The following is a 24,648-nucleotide window of genomic DNA, read 5'->3' as shown; positions in this document are numbered from 1 at the left end:
AAAAAAAAAAAAAGTCATTAACAAAGTTAAGAAAGCAGGAAGCCTGTTTTATTGATGTCTTAAGAACAAAATTATTTTCAAATGTAAGCCAATTAGTGGAAGCGTTTTACCATCCATAGCTACAATTTTACTAATTAGCAAATACAAGTTTAATGTTTTATAATCTCCAACTATGCTACTTTCTCTAATTTCTGTAAATTCTTTGAATAAGATACTGATCTCATATTGTAAATGGTTTAATGGATTCCCTTTAGTTTTATATACCATTTTTTTTTCTTGATAAAAGCATTACTGGGGTGGGGAGGGGGAGGTGGAAGAGAGTGTAAGAATCCTGAACTGGAAATCCTACCAGTCTGGACTCAATATAACAGCTCCGAATAGGTCACTGCTATCAGTAAGTTGGAAGAAGGCATTGGATGTCACTGGGGAGATGGGATTCTCATCTTTTCTTTCAAATGGAATATAGCATTTATTTCTTGCCTAATTAGCAATACTATATCATAATTTTCAAACCACATTAAAATATTTTCACCTTCCATAAACACAAATTAAAGATATGGGGTTTTGTTTCTAAAAGCAAAAAAACAAACAAACAAAAACAAAAAAACAAAAACTCAGTAGCAATTCATGGGATAGATCTTGGCTTTTAACCAATATAAAAGTTTACCCTCAAATCTATGTGGAATATCAACAGTTGTAAAATATGTCAAAGTTTATAAGATAATTAAAATAATAAGGGTTACCAAAAATAGAGCTAAATATATTGAGAGATCAGCAAAGATTTTTTTTAGGATCTTTTTTTAAATAATTAGCTGCTTTATTCCCAAATTAATTACTTTGATTTCTTATTTTTAAGATCCAACAAATAGTGTTAAACTAATAAAACACAAAGAAATTAAGGGAAAGCAGAATAGAATAACTTAAACTACTACATATATTTAATTTTAATATTAAGATTATGAAAGGGAATACATTTTTTATAACCTTCATTTTAAAGGTCACAAATCCTAAAACTCAACTATTTGACAAGAAATGTACATACTGCTACCTAGATTAAGTTTTAAACAATGGTGGAATAAAACTGAATTCCCTTTACATGATCAGAAAGTATTAGAATATTACTGTGAAATTAATCAAATACAATCAAAGATTCAAAAGCTTTCAAACTATGAAAATTTACTTATGAAAATTGTTTTCTACTATCACAAAAAGGATAAACCAAAGTTATAATGTCTAATTTACATTCAGAAAAAGTTCCATAATAAAAACTTTAACTAAAATCCTATTTTGTAAACTTCCTAGCAACCTCTAGCTAAGATCTTGGAATATCTTTGAAACAATTAAAATGATAGCTTAAATTACTCATAATCTTCCCAAATATTGAAGTGTCATTTTCCATTACTATTTGTTTCAACATTTCCTACTTCTCCCAAAGTGGTCATTGATAGCTTTGGACATGATTTTATTATGAGCATTAATCTGTGCTGTTTTATTTACCACCCCCCAGACACTTTTAATTATTTTGACTATGTCACAGGCTACAACTATAGTTACTAGGACTAACAAAATTTCAAACCTACTTTGGCACCTCTTGATGTGTCCCACTTCCCTTCTGTTATTATTTTACTACCAACTGCCTAAGGCTAATTCAGGAAGCTTATAAAAATAATTAGTACAACTATTATTTTAAAATCCAATTCATAATTACCACTTTACCAGGATGTGCTTATCCAAAAAAAAAAGTTATACAAAAGCTCCAGAACTGGAGAGCTTCTACTTGTGTGAGGCAACAGCTCAAACATGTGACGCTCTTCTTATCCAGTTTTATCCGGTTCTGCATGACATAAAAGGGAACCCCAATAATCTCAAATATTCCCAATACATCTAACCGCAAATGCATAGCAAATCCCCACCCCCACCCCCACCGCCCCCACAGAGAATCCCGTCTTTCCAGTGGCAAACAAGGGTCTTTAGCTCTAAATAGCACTCCTTGGAGTATTATTTCAGTGGCCATAGTTCTGGCCTGGATGAAAGGGCTATGACAGTCACATCTTATTGGCAGCAAGATCATGATCTACTGTTTTATACTAGGTTGGTATTGCTATGGAATATAGGAATCCATTCGTTTTCTGACATATAGAAAACAATAGACCACTTTTTCACTTCCTGCAGAGCATGGGCTTATGAAAGAGATGGTTTATAATTCCTCTTGAAAAGGGAGTTGGGGCCAGATACAAAAGTAGCCTGTCATTATGTTCTCTTTGCTCAAAGGAAAGGAGTATGATTTGTCAGGAGGGCAGGTAATGGTGACAACTGTGATTAAGTAAAAATGTTCACAGACGTATAACATTAGTCAGTTCAGCTGTATCAGTCACTTATGATGATTGGACTAGATGAATTACACATTGAAGCATATATATTATGTAAATATGTCTTAACAGAGGTTTTCATTTCCCCAACAGCCCACAATGTGTCTCCCCATCTCATCCACCCTCATCCCTCCCCTGGTCCTTATGGGAGCTTCCTACTGGTCTTGTTCACCTTTCTTCAGTACAAAATTACCTCTGACCGGGGCTGGCACTCTTCTCCAAGACTGCCGCCATGCCTGTTCCATGAATGAGCCTGGAAGGAGCTGCTGTACCAACGGTGTGGCCAGAGAACTCCTCCTGTAGGTATACAAGCCATCAGCCCTGTGACACAGCCCACCTACCATCAGCCCAACGACATCCTGATTCCAAGGATTCCAGCCCAGCAGGAGCCACTGCTTCCAACTTAAGAGGCTTGAGACCAAACATTTTTATTGTCAGTGGGGGTGGGGGCGGGGGAGTCCTCAATAGCTCAGTTTCATCTGCATAGTTCTTAAAGTGAAGTCAGAGAGGCTTTTAGAAGGACTCCCACCAAAACAGTGAATTCCTTGTGTATAACTGAACAAAAACAATGGCGAGACTTGTGGAAGTAAAGAGTTTTTCAGTGAAGGAAAACTTGGGGAGAAAGAAGAGGAACAACTAAGAGACCAAAAAAGAAAACAAAGGAAAACAAACAACAACAACAGAATGTTCAACAACAGGAACTTGGTAGAGGAAGTCCCAACCAAAATAGCATGTAGACTCAGTCCCAGACTACTAGGTTCTACTTCCAGTTGGGTCATTAATTTCCTAGGTGACTTCCTCTGTTTCTCTAAGCAAAAGTATTTCTATTAATCCTTTACCTACCTCCAGAAGGGACTACCATACAATTAGTCAACAGAGTAGTCCTGCTGCCAAATATATGTGAAGGTCCGTTTCTCAGGAAGGATGAGTTTACATTTAAAGAGCATCTATTACTATAGAAACTAGATGCTTCACCAGTCTATCACCAAATGCATAAAAACTAGTAACACTATGGCCTTTTTTTTTTAACCTTAAACTCTAAGCTACTCTTGTAGCCTTCAGTATTAACAGGATTTTTTTCTGCAATATCTGAAAGGGGTCTCAAAATTCTTACTGATTTATTTTGAACACCCAGGTGAAGCTCTAATTCTTACTAGACCAAATTAGGTATTGGTTACCATTAGATTTTCATAGTATTCCATGTCTACAGCTTTGTTCCCACTGAGAGAGGGTAATTTTTCAAATCTAGACTTCCATCTCCCGAACCTTTTAAAAACAGCGGTGGTTATGCCTAACCCACCCCAATCTATTCTTCCCTTCAGAGAAAAAGAGTCTATTTTAAAGGCACAAATGGAACCCATTTCTATTTGCTGTATTTAATGACAATCAAAAACAGTACCAAATCAAAAGGAATCCCTGCTTTTTCAGGGTTCTACAGTGAGGGGATAAAGATGTGCCCTTGAAAAAAATCACTTTGGAGAGGTCCCATTCCTAGGCAAGCGCTTTGGAACACAATGCTGATGAGATTTTAATAAAAAACTTAGACTGTACAACATATCTTATATTCATTTATTAGTTAATAGACAGGAGTTGGGGTTTCATTTTTTTAGAAGGATTACATCTTTGTTAACGCAATGGGCTTTGATTTTTTAAATGTGGGACAAATGCAAGGCAGCTACTGACAACACAATGTAGTGTAACTGGTTATCTAGGTTACCTCAACCTAATTCTATCAAGCAGAATATCCAGTACACTAGAGGCTAGTAGTGAGACCAAGGCAAGTTTAGACTGTATCTAGCACACACCAATCATGCAACAGCCTCCACAAGGCTCAACAGTGGCAGTAACAGATATATAAGCCATTAAGTAATTATCCACAGCATGCATTAGAAATTTTATTAAAAGAACATCAAAGAGGAAACAACTATGGTTTTATTCACTCTTTTAAAAACTCCAGAACCCTCTCCTGCGCTTGCTTGCACATTCTGAAATGGATTACCGAGGTCTCAATGTAAGTCTTCTCCCCCAAAGTAGAGGCATCTCTAACAATTAAAAAACAGAAACAAAAAACTTGTCCAGCACTCAAGTAAATGTTGTTCGATATTCCTATTTACATAAATACTTGCAAAAATGTACACAACTTAAGTATCTAATCTGATGTGTATTAAAAAGCATATCTAAAAAAACAAAAGCATAGATGAGAACAATATATACAAATACACAGATAATAACATCATCATCATAGTCCATGAGATACCAATGGCATAACAGTTCCCCCCCCCCACTCCATTACACCTGGCATCCAATATTCTCTCCCGCCTTTCTCTCCTGGTGTGCACAAGAGAAAATTGTACTTTAAATAAATTCTAAACTAGAAAATATAAGGCCATTTGGTGAAAAGGATTTACAGTTAGAATGGATCTATAATTTCCTTTTACCTAAACATATATCTATAAATACATAAGCACAATTCATTTTATTAAGTGGATACAAACATGAAAACTGACCTTTAACACAGATCCAAAATCCTATAAAAATAAACTCCAAGTTAATTAGTTCCTTATGCTGAAATTCTGTAGTCTTGAAAACAGCCTGTAATGAGTAGGCCTTAGAAATCTTGTTAAATCGCATTTGTAACAGTTTCAATGCTTCTCCTCTTTCCTTAATAATATAAAATTAAACTTTCTCTCCTTCATTATGATTTTTATTTAAGAAAATTTGTCTAAAATGAATCTTCAAAACTAGGGAGGCAAGACAGGAAGGGAAAATGGTCAAGGTCCCCAAGAAACAGATGACCATCATCAAGACAACCACCCAACTGGCCAGGGGCTCCAAGAACAATGTTGAAAGGGCATTCAGCAGTACCTCATTCCATAGGAATCTTCCTATCTTTACATTATGAAGCAGAAGAATGAAAGCAGGATTTTGGAGGGTTCATATGTTTATTTTTCAGGTCATATCAGGAGCTATAACAACTAAAACTGATTTGTTTTGCTTCTAATCCTAATTATATTTTCTGAAAATTCTAACTCATGAATCATAGTCTGGGAGAAAAACAAAAGATCTTTAAAATGCTAAAGTTGGGATCTAATAACTACAAGCTCTCATTTGCATGAAATAAATGTGTTCATAAACCACTCAACTGCTTCTTATACCCATTTTAATCTACTAATCAACACTGGCATGGGTCTCTATTGTTAGTCAACTGGATGAACTGACTTGAGTGACTTGTTTTTTAAAATAGAAATTGCGAAAAGCATCAAATGGAGATGACACAAAGAACCATGATACCAAGGTAGGAAGGACAAAAGTCCCCACAATTTGGTTTTGGGAAATCTAATTCTTAAAACAATGGATACATGATAGAAGCACAGGTCTACCATCACTAATACAGATATTTGTATCGAAGTATTTCCCAAGTATTGCTGCACATTTGGAAGTGAGACATGTGAGAATGTGTGGTACCTACTGAAAACAGAAAATGCAGCATTATTAGTGGTCTGGGGTTAATGCTGAGTGATGAGATGATAAGGTTTTATATTTTAAACTACAGAATTTGGGTGCTTCTGGGAAAAATCAACCTTCTTTACGAGGCAGAATGGCCAGAGCTTGCTCCAAAGCAGGAGTATGCCAACATGGATACAGAAACCTAAGGAGTTCTGCATAGGTAATTATTTGGGGAAATCTTACACAGACAACAACTGGGTCAATGGACAAAAGGAAACAGTCAATGCCAAGCTAGAAAATGTGCCCACTAAAAGCATTAAAGGGCACCACTGGTCCTTCTAATACCTGTATTTTCTCACCATTCTTTTCATGGCAGTGATACGTCCTCCTTTGAGTGTAACTGAAGGATTTTTTTTATAAGACAAATTCTGTGGTGAATAAATATTTAGCTCCGGGAAAGCCTGATTTTCAAGAGTCTCTCTACAACATATTGATGCAAATTCACCCTATAAAAGGGGCTCAAGTTCAGCTTTACAAGATAAAAATGTTCTGGAAATCTGTTTCACAATATGTGAATATACTCAATGCTACTGAACTGTACACTGAAAAATGGTTAAGATTTTATGTGTTCTTTTATCACAATAAAAATATATAAATATTTTTTTAAAAAGAAGAGGATTCAAGGTCCTTGAAAACACTGCATTGTTTTTATTGAAAAACCTGTTGCAGGAAAAATTAGCAGATACGGTAAACGTAAACTAATTTCTGCAAATAAGCGTCTTTAAAAACTAAAACATCCACGGCTACAAACAGAAATTCTAGTTTATATGCTTGTCAAACACTGATCTTGTGCTAGATTATATGCCTAGCAAAGGATTTATATCAATTTCTATATTTAACACAAATGTTAGTTTCAATGTTCTAGGCTTGTTTCCTAAAATCAAAAATCTACAATGGTGATTCAGAGAATGCTAACTATTCTTAACTCCCTCCTTCAGTTCCATTCTTGGTGTTACATCGTAGCACTTTTCCAAACTGCTACTGAGGAGCTATGCACTCTCTACCCAAAAATCCCTTCAAGAATGATATGATTATTCCATGTTGTTCCTGGTCTGTTTCATACAGAATTTTGCTCAGGCTAGCCCAGAGCAAGAAAATTTTACACCACATATTTTTGGAATGTATAAGTGTCAATAAATGACTCAATGAGCAAAGATTCCTTAATTTTTTGCAATTGTCTAATGCTTTAAAGAAAATACACCATTTTAATTTTATCTGTGTAAATTCTTTGAGGAAATCAATACTTCACTTATTAACTAGCTCCTAGATAATCAGCAATTTATATGCATTTACTAGATTTAGCAATTAAAGACTGGACCAGCTTCACTAACTTCACTTATCCCTTATAATCTTTTTTTTTCCTTACCAAATGTCACCTCTCCATTTCCACTCTTGTCAAACAACTGGAAAGCCACTATGAACATAGAATCTGGAGCACACAAAACAGATTCAAATGCCAAGAATTCTTGATAGGAGATCAATCTGGAACAAAATATAACATGTTATTGGCTGGTAAAGAAAGGGAAATATCAGGCATTTAACCTGTCTTTACTATATGAACTATAGCTCAGGGTAACCACACAATTGGTAAAGGGAAGTCATCTGGAATTTGCTTCAAAATAATCCAGGAGATTAAAAATATAAATAAAACAAATTTAATAATTATTTTAATAATTACCAAAACTTGGTGATGAGGATATTGAATTTGCTACACTCGTCTGTGTTTTATAGGCTTGAAATGTCAATAATACATTTTTTAAAGGAAGATTCAAAACAAGAGGAGGGAAACTAAAGCACATGGAGTCCTAGAATACTCAGGGTTGTGAAATTAGCCAGTGGCCAAAATTATACTAAAAATGCCTTCAATGATCTTATACAGTTGGCATATGCTAGTGTATAGTTTAGAGTCATCTTCCATAGCAAGCTTGCTGCAAACATCCCACACCATGTTGCTGCTATTGGTAAGTGACTAATATCCAAGTAACAGCAATATAAAAATCTGGTTTTTTATAAATATATAAATACATGTAGTTATTTATTTACTTATTCATATTAGTAATGGTGCTGCCTTTTATTCTCAAATGGCCTGGTTTGGACAATACATTTATAGTCACCCAATCAAAAGGAATAGACCTAATCTTAACATGGCTTCTTGCCCCTTAGGATCTGATCTCTGTATGCCTCCCCTTTGTTCTCTGCACTCCAACCCACTCTTTTTCAATCCCTGCTCCTTCCACCCAGGACCATCACACAACATTTCACTTTCCTTGGAATGATCCCACCATCTCCAAACTTCTGCCCATTTAATTTGTACCCATCCTTACATAGTCCAGATCAAATATCATTTCCTCAAGACAACCAACCATCTCACAGTCTCGAGATGATTTCACTTACCCTTTACAACCTTACGGCAGCACACTGTACCTTTTTAGTGCCCCTTGCAAAATTTTTATTAAAATAGTTATGTAATTCATTGTTTAAAGTCTGATTTCCTGCGAGAAGATAGGCTTGTCACAGAGCACAAGTTTGATTCAGGTAAGAACTTGTAAATATTCTTGAATGAACTCAATTTATAACACACGGCTTTTATTTATTTTTTTAAGTGTTTATTTTTGAGAGAGACTGAGTAAGCGGGGAGGGACAGAGAGAGAGGATTCAAAGTAGGCTCTGCACTGTCAGCAGAGAGCCCAAAGTGGGGCTCAAACCCATGAACTGTGAGATCATGACCTGAGCCAAAGTTAGACGCTTAACTGACTGAACCACCCAGGTGCCCCAAGAATATATAGCTTTACAGAGAGCTATATTTCTCAACACAGATTTAGGAAAATGACTACATTTTACATTTCATTTTATGTCTCCATTCATCTAAGACATATTTTACATTTGTAGTTTCCTTTTCCATTACTTGTAACACTCTGAATTATGTTTAAGTTACACAAATTACATTATATCCAAAGCAATGGTGCATACTATGCCTTTTCCCTTTATTGAGGGAAAGGCTTTGTGGTGGTATTATTCAGGACACTAAAGACTATGCCTTCACTGTGCCCCTGCTGAAGAATCTTTGGTGGAATTAGGAGCTTAAGTGCCTAATGAATCCTGGGAAGAACAACCCAATAAACTGTTTATCAGGTCACCTTTCATAATACATTTTATGCATTGGTATACTACTAAAAACACAAAAGCGTGGTTATCATTACACAAATTTTCAGGTAGTAAAAACAAATGAAGTTATAACATATCAGGTATCATCATCTACACACTCCTAAAAAGCACTGAGTCCTATGCGGTTTTAATAAGAATGTATAACACAAGGGTTGCCTGGCTCTGGCTCAGTCGGTACAGCATGTGTCTCCTGATCTCAGGGTTGTGAGTTCAAGCTCCATGTTGGGTGTAGAGATTATAAATAAACTTAAAAAAAAAAAAAAAAAAGAATATATAACACAAATACAGTAATGATATAGGGATGACTTAGAGAAGGCCTTCATTTTCTTTTTTTTTTTTTTTTTTAAATTTTTTTTTTCAACGTTTTTTTATTTATTTTTGGGACAGAGAGAGACAGAGCATGAACGGGGGAGGGGCAGAGAGAGAGGGAGACACAGAATCGGAAACAGGAAGGCCTTCATTTTCTACATTATGTAATGCTATGTTTGAAATTTTTATCATGAAGAATTAGCATTATTCTTTTGATTATAAGAGTAATTAAAAAACTACAAATTAGGCTGATTATGAATTAAAAATAAAAATAAAACCTGTTACATCTTGGTTTTTCCAAAATAGTCTCAGGAATCTGACATCAAAAATACAATTACCCTAAAATACAGAATATGTAGCTTTAAAATACATTTCATACTCAGTAGTAAAACTTTTCTGTATTTATGAGAAAAGGTAAGACTTTTTCCTTAACTAGCAAAGGTCATAAATGGTCGGCTGGCAGAGTAAATTTGGCCCACACATGTTTTCTTTGGCCATGCAAAGAATAATATTTTTAGTTACATTAGTTGCCAACATAGGAAATTATAAATATTTCACACAAATATCCAGCTTTCTGGTTTCCCTTGTTAAACTGTGAGCAAGGGCAACCAGTTTCTGGTCCCAATACTTTTCATTCCACCAGTCTCCTGGAGCCAAAGTGGAAGCTACCTCTTCAGGGACAGCAGGGCCCATCAGTTATCTACACCTGCCCCTGGGGACCATCCCCGTGAGCTCGAGCCCCATGTCGGGCTCTCTGCTGTCAGCACAGACCCTGCTTTGGATCCTCTGTCCCTCTCTCTCTCTCTCTGCCCTGCCCCTGCTCATGCTCTTTCTCTCAAAAATAAATAAAACATTAAAAAAACAATTAAAAAAGAAGATATTGGGGGAATCCTCAACCAATCCTCAATACTCACTTACCTTTGTTACACAGAGTGATTTATTTGAAGAAAGATCAATTAAGAAACACAAAGGCATCAGCAACTTAAAAATAAAGTCGCTTCATATTAATCGGCCTTAAAAAGGAATGAAATTCTGACACAAGCTGTAGCATGGGTGAATCTTGAAAACAACAGGCTAAGTGAAATCAAACATGAAAGGACAAATAATACATTATTCCACTTACATGATGTATCTAACATAGTCAAACACATTAGAAACAGAAAGTACAATAGTGATTACTAGAAGCTGAGTATCGGGACAAAACAGGAACTCACTGTTTCATGGGTAGAGTTTCAGTATGAGAAGATGAAAAAAAAAAAAAAAGGTAGAATGGATAGTGATGGTGGTACAACAATATGAATATACTTAATGCCACTGAAATATATGCTTAAAAATGGTTAAAATGATAAATTTTATTATATATATTTTAATATGGTAAAAAGTCACCTGAGATTACCCAAGTATAGGCATTTATTAGAACTCAGCAAATGCACCTTTAAGTTTTGTATTTGTCACTGTGGGTAAATTTTACATATAAAGAAAACACTCAAAACAAATACTGAAATCCAGTTAATAATATGCATGCTGAAATGTGTAAGAAAAGTATCAGTGTTCGCAATTTACTTTGAAATGTGTGAAAAAACAAGATGGATTGATGTAAAGATAGATATATGAAAAACGAAGCATAGAAAAATGTTAATGGTAGAATATGATGGGTATGTTAAGTATACACTGTAAAATTCCTTCAACCTTCCCGAATGTTTGAATTTTCATAATAAAATACTGGGAAGAAGTAGGAGGTGAGGGTAATGGACCATTTTGTCTCTCTGATATGCTCCCTATCTATCTTTAGCCCATAGGCCTTTTATACCACATGACAGTGGAACAATACTTTTCATAAAGCAAGAAATGGCCTGTTTATCTGCTAACATAAAGCAAACATGTTCTGGAATAATTTTTAAGGCTCTTTTTCCTTTATCCTGCTATGAATGCCTCTATTGTTAGAAGGCCTTGATCAAGACTTAAGCAGCGCCAATGCAAACCACAAGACACTAACTGGAGTGAAGAAACCACTGCTTAGTTCATAGTTTAATAAATTGTTTTCTTTCAATAAGGATGGGGTGGCACCTTCACTTTTTACCATACCTGCTGCTTGACTTTTTACAAAGAACATGTATTCATTTTATACTCTGAAATAACGGATTTTACAGGAGCCTGGGTGGCTCAGTCGGTTGGGCGTCCAACTTCAGCTCAAGTCAGGATCTCGCCATTTGTGGGTTCAAGCCCCGCGTCGGGCTCTGTGCTGATAGCTTGGAGCCTGGAGCCTGCTTCGGATTCTGTGTCTCCCTATCTCTCTGCCCCTCCCCTGCTCACATTCTGTCTCTATCTCTCTCTCTCAAAAATAAATAAACATTAAAAAAATTTTTTTTGAAATAATGGATTTTATGAATTGGATGTTTTAAAATTTTTCTACAAAGTTCCTTTTAAATTTACTGAATGGAAACTAATAAAATTTCAAAATATTAATATGTTAATTTTGCAATTTTTAAAACCATCAAGATTTTTGCATAAAAGGTTTTTCTATATGCATGTAGAAGAGTAAAGGAAAGCAGTTATGAAAAACTAAAAGAGAAAAGTAATAGTTTTACACATTATAGACTAGAGCTTCCAGATGAAATTCTGGCCAGAGCTAAATATAGAAACTATAATTCTAGAAGTTACAGCTTCAAACAAGCAACTGTCTAAACACTTTAGATTATATCACACAAGAATAGTTCCTGAAATCTTCACTTAATGCATAAAATCATTTTGCCTTTCATTATAAAAGCACAATTTCAAAGTTTAAGCCACAATTTCACAAATACCATTTGACTAATGACTTTTACTTTAGACAACCCATCATGCTATTTATACCATACGATGTTGCTTCTACATGGTTCTGCACAACAAACACCTATATCAAAACACTCCTGCTTATTTTACTATCTATTGGAGGAAAAGGAATGCGGAAGAGGAGAAAGGGGGTGGTTTACATGCTAAGAAAACATGCAGCAGAAGGTGAGGCGGTCCAGGGTACAAAAAGGTATGGTATTGACCTCTCTCAAACCTGCTCTTCCCACATACTTAATTAAATCACTTAGACCTCTGTATACTAGTGCTATTAAGATTTGGTTTTGATAATTATAAACAACCTATGTGATGCTACTTCAAATTATAAGACTCTCATCAAAAAAAAACACAAAAACTACAACAGAACCAAGGAATACCTCTTGGGCTGTAAAAAAATGTACCAACTACATACACTATTCTAATCTTTGATCGCTGTCCTTGGTAAAGGAGTGGGAAACAGAAAGTGGGGAAGAAAGAGAACATCTTTTTTTTAAAAAATGATTAAAGAAGGAAAATGGACTAAAAATTAAGAGAATTTTGTGTTATTGGGCAAATCAATCAATCTCTCTAGGCCTCATTTTCCTTAAATGTTAAATGAACAAGAGTGACTACTTGGAATAAATTAAACATCATCAAAACCTTTCATTTTCTTGGGGCGGCTGGGTGGCTCAGTCGGTTGGGCGTCCGACTTCAGCTCAGGTCATGATCTCATGGGCTGTGGGTTCGAGCCCTGCGTCGGGCTATGTGCTGACGGCTAGGAGTCTGAAGCCTGCTTCGGATTCTGTGTCTCCCTCTCTCTCTCTGACCCTCCCCCATTCATGCTCTGTCTCTCTCTGTCTCAAAAATAAATAAACATTAAAAAAAAAATTAAAAAAAAAAAACCTTTCATTTTCTTGAATTACAAGTATTTTTTTTTAAAGGTTTTTTTTATTTTTTTTGAGAGAGAGAGAGAGAGACAGAGAGCAGGGGAGGGCAGAGAGAGAGGGAGAGAGAGAATCCTAAGCAGGTTCCACGCTCAGCACAGAGCCCAGTGCAGGGCTCGATCTCACAATGGTGAGATCATGACCCGAGCCAATATCAAGAGTCAGACACTTAACCAAGCGAGGCACCCAGGCACTCCATCTTCAATTGTAAGTATTAAAGAAACTTCAGCAATGATACTTAACCTTTTTTGAAGTCACAGGTCCTTCTGAAAACCTGGGATTTCTCCCGAGAAAAACGCAGATACAAATTCACTCATTTTGCATGATATTTCAGCAACTTCAGGAACCCCTGAAGACTATCCATGAATAAGAGGTTAAGAATTGCTGTGTTTCTAGAAAATTCCACCTTTCTCTGCTTTTAGAAATTACCTATATGTTTCATAAACTCACTGATAATTTTTATGATCTTTTTTTTTAATGTTTATTTATTTTCAGAGAGAGCGAGCGTGCAATTGTGGGGAGGGGCAGAGAAAGAGGAGAGAGAGAAATCCAAGCAGGCCCCACGCTGTCAGCACAGAGCCCAATTCGGGGCTCCATCTCAGGAATCAAACTGTGAGGTCATGACCTGAAACGAAATAAAGAGTCCGATGGGTGGACAGATGTTTAACCAACTGAACCATGCAGGTACCCTATGTGATCTAGCTCTTTGAATCAGATTTCCTACAGAACCCAATCTGACTAATTCCAAAGAGAGGAAAAAGGAAGCTTAAGAAGTTTTTAAAATCTGAAATAGGAAAGATTTCTTTTACAAAGAGAAATAGATTTGTCTTTAAGTGAACACTATTAACATTATCAAATACTTTCCTAGCCAAAACCCATCTTTGATCTATTCTATTCTGGCAACTTAAACCCTTGATTCCATTCAACCACATCAACAATGCAACTGAGTCTGGGAGAACCACATGAAGCTTCAAAACAAACAAACAAACAAACAAACACACTTACTGAAATAGATGAGCAAAAATGATCACAAAAGAAGTATCTGAGAAGATATGGGTACTCTGAAAGCAGGTCTCAGGCCAAATTAATGACAATAAATACTATCCTAGTTTTTAAAAGAGCTAAATATATATGTTACCTTTAATAATTTTGAAGAACGAATTCTGATTAAAAATAATCTTCATATGCATTACTGTCTAATCACTGTTAAGAAATCCAATGACTAAGTGGTTTACCATAGCTTATCAGCTGATTTCACTTTTTTTTTTTTTCAATGAAAGGGACACTTTATTGAAGTCCCAGGGCCCTGGGTCTTGGGCAGAAGGCATCCCTGCAAGTAAAGGAAGAGCCGGTAGACAGGTCTTATTTGACCTTCTTGGGGCATGGGGTGTTGGTGTGGCCACACTTCTTGCGGCAGTTAACTGCACAGGGGTGCAACACTTGTGGCAGATCATCCTGTCGCAGTTGTATTTCTGGGCCAGCTGGCAGAGGGAAGGCTCAATGACGCCACCCGCAGGCAAAGCACCAAGTATAGGGTGGACTCTTTCTGGGTATTGTAGTCTAATGAAGTGCAGCCATCTTCCAGCTGTTTGCCAGCAAAAATCAGACGCTGCTGGTCAGGCGAGATGCCCTCCTTGGCTTGGACTTTGGCTTTGACATCCTCACTAGTGTCACTGGGCTCAACCTCGAGGGAGATGGTCTTGCCCATCAGGGTCTCCACAAAGATCTGCGTCTGCAACGCTGCCACCAAACCGTTGGGAACCTAGTTGTGACTTTTTTTTTTTTAAGTTTATTTATTTTGAGAGAGTGTGCACGCGCACAATCGGGGAAGGGGCAGAAAGGGAAGGGGACAGGGGATCCAAAGCAGGCTCTGCGCTGACAGCAGAGAGCCTGACATGGGGCTCCAACTCACAAACCGTGAGATGGTGACCTGAGCCAAAGTCAGATGCTTAACTGACTGAGCCATCTGGGCACCCCTGATTTGACTTTTTAAAAGACTAATCACGAAATGTATGCAAGTTCCCCAACATCTACCACTGATAAATTACATAAAATCTTTATCTAAGATATAAAATATTCAAATTTCATGCACTATACTAGATTTTGTGGGAAAATATGAATACTAACCCTAGGTTCAAAGAACTTAGATATCAACATTTCTAGTTTAACTATAGTCTCCTAGTTTACAATATAGTCTCTAGTTTATAACAGTCTCCTAAACGAATTTCATTGCATGCAAATCTTGCCCTATTTCAACCTACCATTTTTTAAAAATCTAATCATATCTGCAGTAGTATCTTTTTTTTTTTTTTTTTAATTTTAGAGAGAGGGAGCATGAGTCAGGGAGAGGCGCAGAGGGAGAGAGAATCCCAAGTAGGCTCCACACCCAGCATGGAGCCTGTTGTAGGGCTCGATCCCACAACCCTGGGATCACCAACTGAGCCACCTAGGCACGCTATGGAAAATAACTTTCAACAACTCCTCATTGCCTAGTTTTTCACACAACTACCTCTACAGGTAGGAGAAAGAACCTGGGCCTTTGAAGGCCTGAGGATGTAGCTTGGAACTCACAAAGCAAGAACAAATTTTCTTTATAATTCATAAGAATACTCCATTCGTTCTATAATACAGTCATATTTGATCTTAACTTAAAAACGGTGTGCTTTTTCCCCTTGAGTAAAGTGACACTCTAGTAAGATGCACCTTGCTATTTCTGTGACTGCACACACCCATACACTGCCAGGCTAAAAATACCTCCAAGACTAAGTCACGAACCTACAGGATACAGTCAAAGCTTAGCACAGACGGTCCCCAGTTTCACTTCAACCACAATTCCAAGAGTAACAAAGCAAAACCACAGCCACACCAAGGTACATGTAACACAACCTCTTCAATGTCACTCCCCAAGACACACACACACACACCACTGCTATTCCCTTTCCTGGAATTCTCCCAGCTTATCCAACTACCAGCAACTTCCCGTTCATCTTGCCAGATTTCACTCAAGTATCTCTTCTGTGATGCTGTCCTGACCACCCAAAACAGAGTTAACTATGCCTTCTTGGGTGTCCTTTGTATCTTTCATATACTTCTATTATAGCATCTTATACCCAAAGTATTCTTTTCTTTGTTCACTCATCCTTTTTCTCACTAGGCCATGAGTTTCTTCTTAAGGCCAAGAACCCCATTTTTTTTAATTTATTTTTTTAATTTGTATCCAAGTTAGTTAGCATATAGTATAACAATGATTTCAGGGACAGATTCCTTAATGCCCCTTACCCATTTAGCCCATACCCCCTCTCACAACCCCTCTAGTAACCCTCTGTTTGTTCTCCATATTTAAGAGTCTCTTATGTTTTGTCCCCCTCCCTGTTTTTATATTATTTTTGCTTCCCTTCCCTTATAGAACCCCATTTTATTTATGTTTGTATTACTAAGGCCCAACAGTGCCTGGCTAATGGTAGTTGTTCAATAAATGTTTGTCAAATAAATGAGTAGACAGATAAATTAATAAATACTACTAAGTTCTTCCCTGATTCATTCTTCTTCATAGCACTTCTAACCTAACATGCTATAATTTACTTTTAAATTTTTGTATTGCTTTTGCATTTATCACTTTACTCGCTGATGTAATTCCAGTCCTTAGAACATTAGAAAACATAGTAGGTACTCAATGTTTGTTGAATGAATGAAAGAAAACCATTCTGTTCAGATTATTCAATACAAAATATGGTTCTCCATATATAGTTTACTTTCCAAAAAAAACCAAGAAATAAATGCTAGTTTTGCCCAATCCTTGATAATGGCAGCAAGTAATACTTCTTATAAACTTCTAAGAAAAGATAATGGTTTATTAATATTAAAATTCCAGGTGGTCATAGGTAAACTTAGGGTGTTCCTATTTTTTAGTAAGATATTGCAGAACATTCATTTTCAAAAAATGTATAAAGGTTCTTACCCATCCTTGGTTTGATCGGCTACTCCTGCCAAGAGCTGCACGACCTTCGGATTACTATTGGGATCATTATACAGTCCAAGATAGCGCTGGACAAAGTCTTCTGGGGTCATGTAATGCTCTCCATCAACCTCAGTACTGGCATACTAAAAAATAAATAATGCATACTTAAAATTAAAATTATTCAACATATTGTAGCCAAAAAAATTTTGTGAAAAGGTATATAAAGGACAGTATCAAAGTCAAAATAAAGATAATAAATGCAGGATAGTGCATTTCCCTCTGGACAGTGAAAAACAAACACTCAGAGCCAGATTTAAGAACACTGGCAAAGTACTGACACATGCCACAACATGGATGAACCTTGAAAACATTACAAGTTAAAGAAGCCAAAGGCAAGAGGCCACAGATCCTATGACCGCATTTACATGAAATGTCCACAAGAGGCAAACCCACAGTGACAAACAGCAGAGGCAAAGGTGCCAGGAACTGGGAGGAGGGCAAATGAGAGTAACTGCTTTAACATATATGGGGTTTTTCTTGGGGGCAGTGACCATGTCCTGGAATTAGATGGTGGCAATGGCGGCACACTGTAAATATACTAAAAAAAAACACTGCAGTGTACTCTTAAATGGTTAAAATGGAGAATTTTGTCTCATGTGACTTTTATTTCAACTAAACATATAATACGTAAGAGACGAAATACGAGAAAGATGAAGAAAGGTGAAAGGGCAGCCAAGGTGACTAAGACCTGAGAGTGAGAAGGTGACACGTGTAGACTCCCAGAGGCTTCCCACCTACAAGAGTGGGGAGCAGCAGGAGAACACAGGCTGCCAAACCTTAAAAATAAAACGAATGAGAAAAGCATGACAAACACACAACACCTTCCATCACAGGTATTTGTTCTACGTTCCAGTAGCTGGAGAAAAGAAACAAAAATATTCTGCTTTTAGGTCATTAATTTTTAAAAATAAAATAGTAGAATCTGCCTGTCAAATAAAGGCCTCACTATTTTAAGGGTTTTACGCACTATGGCATGATCAAACACAACCAAAGCTCTCCTCTTCGGGTTGCAGCTGATCAATTTAGCTACTTCAGTCAACTATCAAAGTAGTAACATCAGAAAATTTCCCAGAATTGAAGAATACAAGGGCTAAGTGCCAAGCACAACACAGTAAAACAAACAAAAACCTACACCAGGCCATGGCCCATCATCATAAAATTACAAAACACCAGTATAAAGAGAAAATCCTACAAGTTTTCAGAGAGAAAAAAGATCACTTATAGAGAATTATGAATCACGGGCACCAATGCTTCCTCAACAGAAACACTGAAGATTGAAGACAATGCAGTAAGGCCTTGAAAATTCTAAGATAAATGATTTGCAGCCTAGAATTCTAAACTGAGCCAAACTTTGAATCAATTATAAGGGTAGGTTAAAAGTACTTTGAGATATCCATGTTCTCAATACTTTTTTCTCCTGCCATGTGCCTCCTCAGGAAGCTATAGGAGAATCTGCTCCAACAAAATGAAGGCATGAACCAAGTGGGATACAAAAATCAGATGACCCAATCCAGAAAAGTGGCCAAGAGAAATCCCAAGACAACAATTGTGCTGCAGGCCTCTAGAGTACATAGTCCTGGCAGGGAGCAAACAAAGGGCTCCAGGAAGGAAAGCCACTGGGAAAAACAGAATGTCAGGTTATCCAAGGCATTTGGCTAAATGAAAAATAACATGGGGAGGAGTATGAACCTTTGTTCAAATGTCACCTTCTCAATGAGATCTATTCTTATCACCCTATTTAGTATTATAACCCATGCCTGCACCTATATTCCCAATCCCCCTTACATTGCCTTTTCCCCCCTCAGCAGCTATCACTTTCTAACACACTATGTATTTTACTTCTTTATTATGTTTACTGTCTATCTCCCAACAAAGGAAGGAATCTTTGTCTAGTTTGTTCACTGATATATCCCAAACACCAAGAATAATGCTTGGCACACAGTAGGCACTTGGCAAACCTTTTTTTTTTTTTCTTTTGAGAGAGAGAGAGAGAAAAAGAGAGACAGAGAGAGGAAAGAGAGAATCCCAAGCAGGCTCCCCACACAGCACGGAGCCCACGCCATGGCTTGACCTCATGACCTGAGCCGAAATCAAGAGTCAGATGCTTAACCGACTGAGCCACCCAGGTACCCCAGCACTCAGTAAATATTTGTTAAATTAATGAATTTGTATGAGGTACACAAGTTGCTAAGTAAATGAAAATTTAGATAATTTTTAACTCTATCAGAAAGTAAATTACGAAAAAGCATTTTTGTTGTATAAAAACAGGAAATACATGACTTGGCTCAAATAAATAGTATTCACGGTCATAATAATATAGATACCAGATATTAATTTAATAACAATGATAAACATACTGAGAGGAATGGAGGAAGAAGAATGGAGGAGGAAGTAGTGTAAGGAAGTCCTCAACTACTCTCATAGAAAGTCAATAATATCTAGAAATAGCAGTATAGAAATATGAAGGGAAATACCAAATAAATAGTTAAGAGTTAGAAGTGGTTGCTTCTGTATCAGATAAAGGGCTAGTATCCAAAATCTATAAAGAACTTATCAAACTCAATACCCAAAAGACAAATAATCCAGTGAAGAAATGGGCAGAAGAGATGAATAGACACTATTCCAAAGAAGACATCCAGATGGCCAACAAACACATGAAAAGATGCTCAACGTCACTCATCATCAGAGAAATACAAATCAAAACCACACTGAGATACCACCTCACACCAGTCAGAGTGGCTAAAATGAAAAACTCAGGAAACTACCGATGCTGGCAAGGATGTGGAGAAACGGGAATCCTCTTGCACTGGTGGTGGGAATGCAAACTGGTACAGCCGCTCTGGAAAACAGTGCGGAGGTTCCTCAAAAAATTAAAAATAGAACTACCCTATGACCCAGCAATAGCACTACTAGGAATTTACCCAAGGGATACAGGAGTGCTAATGCATAGGGGCATGTGTACCCCAATGTTTATAGCAGCGCTTTCAACAATAGCCAAATTATGGAAAGAGCCTAATTGTCTGTCAACTGATGAATGGATAAAGAAGATGTGGTTTATATATACAATAGACTACTACTTGGCGATGAGAAAGAATGAAATCGTACTATTTGCAGCAACGTGGGTAGAACTGGAAGGTATTATGCTGAGTGAAATTCAGTCAGTCAGAGAAAGACAGATATCATATGTTTTCACTCATATGTGGATCTTGAAAAACTTAACAGAAGACCATGGGGGAAGGGAATGGGAAAAAAATAGTTACAAACAGAGAGGGAGGGAGGAGAACCACAAGAGACACAAACACAGAGAACAAACTGAGGGTGGATGGGAGGGTGGGGGAGAGGTGAAAGTAGATGATGGGCATTGAGGAGGGCACTTGTTGGGATGAGCACTGGGTGTTGTATGTAAGCCAATTTGACAATAAATTATATTCATAAAAAAAAAAAAGAAGTGGTTGCTTCTAGGAAATAAGACAAGGATGGGAAGGATCACAGAAAAGGACTGTTGGTTTGCTTTTTGGTTAAGCATTTCAAATGTTCTCATTTGTGAATCTGACTAAACCAAGCAACCAGCTCTTTCAACAAGAGGAGAATTAAATAAAAAATGTTTCCTCTGTCATATTCTAGAAAACCCCACAGAGGCTATCATAGCAAATGCTTGATCAGCCTGCACACAGGTAGACATATTTTTACTAACCTGTACTACCCAAAAGCACCTAACAAATATCACCCCAAGATAAAGTTATGTTCACTTTACATTCTATAAAAGTCATTGCTGAAATGGTCCTAAGTTTAAGTCCTGGCTCAACAACTCCATTCTCCTCCCAGGCTTCTACATATATCACATATCTATAAAATTAAGACTAAATGATCTTTGACATTTCGAAACAATAAGTATGCAAATATAGGATAAATAAAAAATAAACTGTATGGTATTAATACTAATACTGAATGGATTCTACCAATTATTGTCGACTACTGCTTCTATTCTGTGTTCCTCAATGTCCTTCATAATCTTACATGTTTTACCAAGATCAGAAAACCACAGAGTTAAGAACAGGCAGGAGTGGGGAAAGGCACAATGTCAGGAAGACTACTGCAACTGGAAAGAGGAATCAACACAAGGAAGTCTAAAAATAGAATTTAAAGCCACTGACAAGTCAAAAACTCACTAGATTATGAGTGCCAAACAATGGTATGAGAAATGTACTATAGGATCCAAAAAGGAGTGGCTCGTTCTAAGGACAGGTGGAATGGGGCTGCAGTAGGAAAGAGAGAGTATGTTCAGAATAGGCCTTGAAAGTAAAATTTGATTTTAACTGCAACAGACAGAAAGGGTCTACAAGGTTTTTAAAAAATGTGAATACAGAGATGTTAAAATAAATTATTCTCTCTTTTTTGGAGGGAGAGAACTAGTTGGAGACACAAATGTTAATAAAGAGAGGGCATACAAAGATATGAAGCAGGGGCGCCTGGGTGGCTCAGTCAGTTACGCATCCCAATCTTGATTTCCGCTCAGGTCATAATCCCGTGGTTCATGAGACTGAGCCCAGCATCGGGCTCCTTGCTGACAACACAGAGCCTGCCTGGGATTCTCTCTCTCCCTCTCTCTCTGCCCCTCCTCTGCTCATGCTCTCTCTAAAAATAAATAAACTAAAAAACAAAAACAACAACAACAACAAAGCAAAGATGTAGAAGTTGAAATGGAAAAGACAAAGGCAGTTTGAGATCAAATGATGGAAGACTTTGAATGCTAAGTTGAACAGTCTGAACTCCATTCTGTGGGTAATGGGATGCCACTAAAAGTTTTAGAGGATGACAGAGACATGATCTGACCTGTGCTCTCTCTTGTGGCAATGTAAAAGATGATTTGGAGAAGACAGAAAATGACTGGGGGCAGGGAGACCAAGTGTCAGCTACTGAAGATCCAGGTGAAAGAAGATGAGACCTGAACCAAGGTGGTGGGAGTGCAAATGAAAAAACAATGGGTACTTTCACCCCTTGCTAATGACTTTTTAAAGATGATTTTAATAGTGTTACAGTCATACCATTCAAAATTCAAAAAGTACATTGGGGCACCTAGGTAGGTAGCTCAGTCAGTTAAGCATCTGACTCTTCATTTCGGCTCACGTCATCATCTTATGGTTTGTGAGTTCAGCCCCTGTGCTGGGCTCTGCACTGACAGTGTGGAGCCTGCTTAGGATTCTCTATCTCTCCCTCTCTGCCCCTTCCCTGCTGTCTCTCTCTTTCAAAATAGATAAACATTTTTTAAAAAATTCAGGGGCACTTGGGTGGTTCAGTCCGTGGAGTGCCTGACTCTTGGTTTCGGCCCAGGTCATGATCCCAGAGTTGTGGAATTGAGCCCTAGTCAGGGTCCTGACTTAAGATTCTCTGTCTCCCTCCAAAGGCAATCAATTTCTGGATTTTTTTTTTTTTTTTTTTTTTTTTTTGAGAGAGAGCGTAAGCGCACCCAAGTTGGGGAGGGGCAGAGTAAGGGGGACAGAGGATCTGAAGCGGGCTCTGTGCTGATAGCAGGGAGATCATGACGTGAGCCAAAGTCAAACTCTCAACCAACTGAGCCACCCAAGCGCCCCAGAAGCAATCAATTTCTAGTCTGTCCTTCCAGAGATGTTTTATGCATAAATGATTATACATATATGAAATATATGCATATACATGCTAATGTATACACATGCAAATGTGCATAAATACTTTTACCCATTTCATTTTTTTACACAAATGATAACATAATTATTAATTAACATTGTTCTGTAGATCTTACTTTTTTCAATTTCAGTCTTGTTGAAAAGCAATTCAGCTATACACACACACACACACACATATATGCATATCATACATAAAGAACTATAAGAATGCTCACCTCTTTTGTCAAAAAATCCTGGCCTGACTCTTATGAGAAATTTAAAAGGAAGAGCAAAACACAAAATGCAAAATTAAAAAAAAACACTAGAGATGGGTTATGGAGATCTTTGTTCTCTTCACAACTGTTTGCTGCTTGCTTTCTGTAATCAGATGTCAATTCTCAAAAGAGAGAATATGAAAACATTTCAGTTAGTATTAACAAAATGCAGCAACTAATTCTCCATTTATTTTTGCCACATAGGTGCCTAATATCTAATACTAATACCTGAATTTGACTGCCAGGACTACCACCACTATACACACAGAACACACACACACACACACACACACACACACACACACACAGAGTAAACTGTACCTACAGAATCACCAGGATTTCACAACAATCTTGACTTTAAAACTATCAGGAAATAGCCTTAGCACAAACCACTAGCACAGCAGCCAACAAGGAAAACAAATGCTTTTGTTGACAAGTACTGGAACAGGCTTTGCCAGTATCTGGGGTTATAAATGATGCCAAAGAATCAATTACCCTGAGGTATTTTGCTAATGTTTTCCCCAACTCTCCTACTCTATTTTAACTTGATTTTAACTGAAAGATAAAGCATATAGCTCAGAGGGGAAAAAAACGTCTTCTCATCCATAAGGAGTCAGTACTTGACTTCTCCAGGAGACAGTTAACTAATTAACTCATTAAATTACAGACAATTACTTGGCAATGTCAGTGAGTCTGTTGCCTGAACAGACAGAAGAGGGAGTGTAGAACAGAAACTAGAATCTACCCACAGTCAGTCAAGATGCTAAAACATTGTAGGTATTATGTTAACAAAGCAAAGCAGATACCTCAAAAACAGGTGATTTATTTAAACAAAAAGTATATTTTAAAATAAGAATGACTCATTTAAATAGTTTCATTACTTTCAGTGCTTATTTTAATTGCTGGACAATAATGTTTTAAACGAAGTAAACACGGCCTACAGTAACACAGAAGGCTAGAAATCAGAAAAGATTAGGTGGCCATATTGAGACCTTCTCCTTCTGCTAACCAAAATGACTTGCATGTTTATACTAAAAAGAATAAAAAGAAAATTAAAACAAAGTTTTGGGTCTCCCATGCTAAATTATTCTAAAAACCTAATATGTCAACTTAATAGTTTCATAATATTTCCATTTTGTTCCTGTCATTTCAAAGGAGAAACAAAAATGACTTTAAATGAAATTAACCAAATATTATATCCATACTCCAAATAACTTTAGAGTTAATCATTTGCCATTTCAAAGATGTCTCTTAAGCAGTTGTAAATCTCTCTTGGGCAGGAAGTCAAGGACACATGAAAGACATTGACAAGAAGTAGCTGACCGTATCCAAACAAAAATAGGTGATTTATTTTCTTGACGAAACTTTCCAAATCCAACTCAAGTATTTGAATGTAAAAGTACACATAGCTTTGACATTTCCAGAAATATTTAAGTTTACATTGAGTATAGTTCACATGTGCTTGAAAAAGTCTTGACATTATGAAGCTTGAGAAATGAAATGGATCTCGACGAAAGATCAGAATCTTTATACATTGGTTGCTGATAAAAGATGGCAGGGTTTCACATACAGATATATATAATTACACTATTGCACTTACACAGAACTACC

At 36.9% G+C, this 24,648-nt stretch overlaps 1 protein-coding gene across 2 annotated transcripts in view; it reads right to left on the bottom strand.

The window, feature by feature from the left end:
- Positions 1-24,648, bottom strand: part of SLC25A12 (solute carrier family 25 member 12) — a 126,845-nt gene that overhangs the window by 63,840 nt on the left and 38,357 nt on the right. For both annotated transcript variants that reach the window (XM_049615522.1, XM_049615521.1), the window contains 2 exons: positions 17,061-17,203; positions 7,243-7,358 (listed from right to left, as the gene is read on the bottom strand). In XM_049615522.1, the coding sequence (XP_049471479.1) occupies positions 7,243-7,358; positions 17,061-17,170 (226 nt within the window). In that variant the 5' untranslated portion in view covers positions 17,171-17,203. The remainder of the gene's footprint in view (positions 1-7,242; positions 7,359-17,060; positions 17,204-24,648) is intronic.

The sequence above is a fragment of the Panthera uncia genome (genome assembly GCF_023721935.1).
Source record: "Panthera uncia isolate 11264 chromosome C1 unlocalized genomic scaffold, Puncia_PCG_1.0 HiC_scaffold_3, whole genome shotgun sequence".
NCBI lineage: Eukaryota > Metazoa > Chordata > Mammalia > Carnivora > Felidae > Panthera > Panthera uncia.
This window is presented reverse-complemented; position numbering and strand designations above follow the sequence as displayed.